Source organism: Dermacentor silvarum, chromosome 6 (assembly GCF_013339745.2).
Source record: "Dermacentor silvarum isolate Dsil-2018 chromosome 6, BIME_Dsil_1.4, whole genome shotgun sequence".
In the NCBI taxonomy this organism is placed as follows: Eukaryota; Metazoa; Arthropoda; class Arachnida; order Ixodida; family Ixodidae; genus Dermacentor; species Dermacentor silvarum.
Window position 1 is genome coordinate 186,317,599 of NC_051159.1, and position 2,701 is coordinate 186,320,299.

Genomic DNA, 2,701 nt, shown 5'->3' on the forward strand with positions numbered 1-2,701 from the left:
GTTTGAATAAAGCCGTGCTTGAAGTAGCCCTTGCCCAGCAGAATGACCCCAGGTCACAGAAAAGAGAACATGGTTACACAAACAGGTAAGAAACCTTGCGGTACTTTAATATTAGGGAATCACAGCATATTTATTTCTGCAGGCAATTGAGATTTGCTGCATATCGCCAGTTTGTTTGGATGACGTGGAAGAGGCTTGGCAGGCACCACAGACGCATCCTGCCTAGTTGTGTTCTGTGTGCCATTCACAAGAAATATCCATCGAAGAATGGAGTGTACACGGGATTCAGGCATTTCTGAGCATTTACTCAAGTAAGTACACAAATATTTATTAAACATCACATAGTCACATTACCATAGTGAATATTTGTACTAGCACATTCATCAAAAACACCTCCGGCAACAAATGATTTCTAGGAAGAATCATTCATGAATAACAAAAGAAAGTGAAAAGTAACTTCTGACACAGCAAATCAAGGGCAATCATATCATGTCATCCATCAAATATTACACTGAACACCCGAATTCTTGAACACTGAATACCTGAATTCTCATTGAACAGTTGAAAAAATGTTTTCACTCCTTGTACGTTCCAAGCATGTGAGTGCATTCGTAGTGTTAAATTTTCGCTCTGCTGACTTCCTGTTTCATGGAGGAGTTTACAGCAGCGCTATTGTTCATAATTATTCATAACAAAGTGACGTTATGGCTCATACAAAAAATAATACAGAACATACAATACAGTATTTGCACTTCACATCAGATGTATGTTAATCTCTCAGCATTCACCATTCACTTCAACACACTCTTCACATAAAAGTTTGCTGTTCAATAAGTTCCCCGTTCACACACTTGATCCATTTCAGCACATTCATTGGTTACACCGTGGCATGTTCTGTTGAATCTTGTCAGTCTTTTCTTTACTAGTTCTTCCTTTGCCACTTTTGCGAAAGCGCTGCTCAGTGGTGGTGGTGCCTTTGCATTCTTGAACGCTGACAACCGATTGCCGCCCGTCATAGCAGCATCCAGTAGCCGCTCAACATAGCCTAAGAATGTATAAAAAAATTAGCATGCTGCTGTACATATGAAACATTCTGCAACTTACGATACGTGGTTTTCTCTTTTACAGGACAGGCAACTGGTGTACCTCCTGTCGCTTTTGGAAATTTGACACGCCACCTAAGAGTACCAGCCTTTGTTGATGCCTGCTCTCTTCCGCTGTTCTCGTTGTAGTGAAGAGCCGCTAGCTGTGTTCTTAAACGAAGAAGATTCAAGTCAGGCAAATAGTCACATGCAACTTGTTCATTAAGAAAAAGGAATTAAAAAAGTATTCACCTTGCTTTCATTCCTTCGTACGAGTATTGGCAAGACTTTGGAGCAAAGTGCAAGATCAGTCCATGGAATGTTTCCAAACCATATGTTTGGAATCGCGTTGCCAGCTGTGGCATGTCTCTGAGAAGTTGCTTTGATGCAGCAATAACCTTGAGCTGTTTGAATGACTTTGACTCTAAAACAGATATGAAATGGCGTTAAATTTTTCACGGGAGAAATAGCATGAGCAACAAGGTTTTTAACTGCCTGAAATATTTATGATATTATGTCTCAAGTTTACAGTTATATCAATACAGTAAATATTTGTGGTCACTTAGGTAAAACTGAAGTAGAAAGCTTTGGGTGCAGTACCTTTATATGCTCTTACACTTCCATCTTTTAATACATCACCACACACCCGTGGCTGCTAAACATTTAAGCCAAACATACGAGCATCTTGCACAAATGTTAGCATACACAATGAACAGACTGCAATACAATGAGCAGCTTTAACGACTGTGCCACTGAACTAACCCAGTTTTTCGCAATTCTCTATGATGATGTTGAAGTGTAATAACAGCCAACATACCCTCGCTGAGCCAGGCCCTTGGCTCTGTATCACCATGTGCACATGTAGGAAATAATTCATTCTCATGACTATGAATGTCTTGAATGTGATTCAAAATTGAAATCCATTTCGGAACAATGGAATCTTTGGTGCCATCACTGGATGATGCAGACCAGTACAGATGATTCACAATGCTTTTTGTCCATAGTACTAAGTCCTCACAGCCAGCCTTCTTCGATGCAGCAATAAGTTTCCTGTTTATTCCTATAAAAAAAGTAGGTAATAGTTTATATGCACCTTCTAGCTATCAGTGCATAAAAATACTTCAGCAATATGCAGTTTATCCTACATAGTACCTTTTGCGACGTGCCAGACATCAAACTCGTGAATGATCTCAGATTTTTCCTTGCGCATGAAGCACTTGATCTGGGCATGTCTGTCAGTTACAATTGACTCCACTCTGATGTCTTTACTTTCCAAGAAAGTGATGCACCGCTTCAGACCCTCCAGTTCCATTTTGCAGCTTCCACCTACTTCATTAGACTGGAAATAGTGGCATTAAGATGGGTTGTCTTTCCTTGCATAACAAAAGCAGGTCACAATAAACAAATCACTTTTTCAATTTGTGAAGCAATACTAAACAAACCTGCACAAGCTCGAAGTGCAGGATCTTATTTCCCTCAACGTCCAGCAGAGAGTAGGTGCCAAACTTGGCGCTGAATCCGGGCGAGTCGGCACGGCCATCACCAGTAAGCTTTACTCGTTGGGCTTGTGCTGCTTGCAAAATCAGTTCCTGTTCCTCTTTCCAAACCTAGTAACATGT

At 40.5% G+C, this 2,701-nt stretch overlaps 1 protein-coding gene across 1 annotated transcript; it reads right to left on the bottom strand.

Moving 5' to 3' along the window:
• Window positions 1-325: 325 nt before the first annotated feature.
• On the bottom strand, window positions 326-1,740 carry LOC119457105 (uncharacterized). The gene is made up of 4 exons (XM_049669957.1): window positions 1,729-1,740; window positions 1,335-1,506; window positions 1,105-1,253; window positions 326-1,045 (listed from the first exon to the last, which is right to left on the bottom strand). Exons 2-4 carry the CDS (start codon window positions 1,445-1,447, stop codon window positions 828-830), a joined length of 480 nt encoding a protein of 159 aa, XP_049525914.1. The 5' UTR covers window positions 1,448-1,506; window positions 1,729-1,740; the 3' UTR covers window positions 326-827.
• Between the last annotated feature and the right edge of the window lie 961 nt (window positions 1,741-2,701).

Excerpts from the sequence above, each read along its gene's own strand:
- LOC119457105 (XM_049669957.1), bottom strand. The coding sequence starts at position 1,447 with ATGCCACAGCTGGCAACGCGATTCCAAACATATGGTTTGGAAACATTC. Across the intron at positions 1,254-1,334 it reads TACGAAGGAATGAAAGCAAG|AACACAGCTAGCGGCTCTTC; the intron begins GTGAATACTTTT and ends TCTTCGTTTAAG. Across the intron at positions 1,046-1,104 it reads AAAAGAGAAAACCACGTATC|GCTATGTTGAGCGGCTACTG; the intron begins GTAAGTTGCAGA and ends ATACATTCTTAG.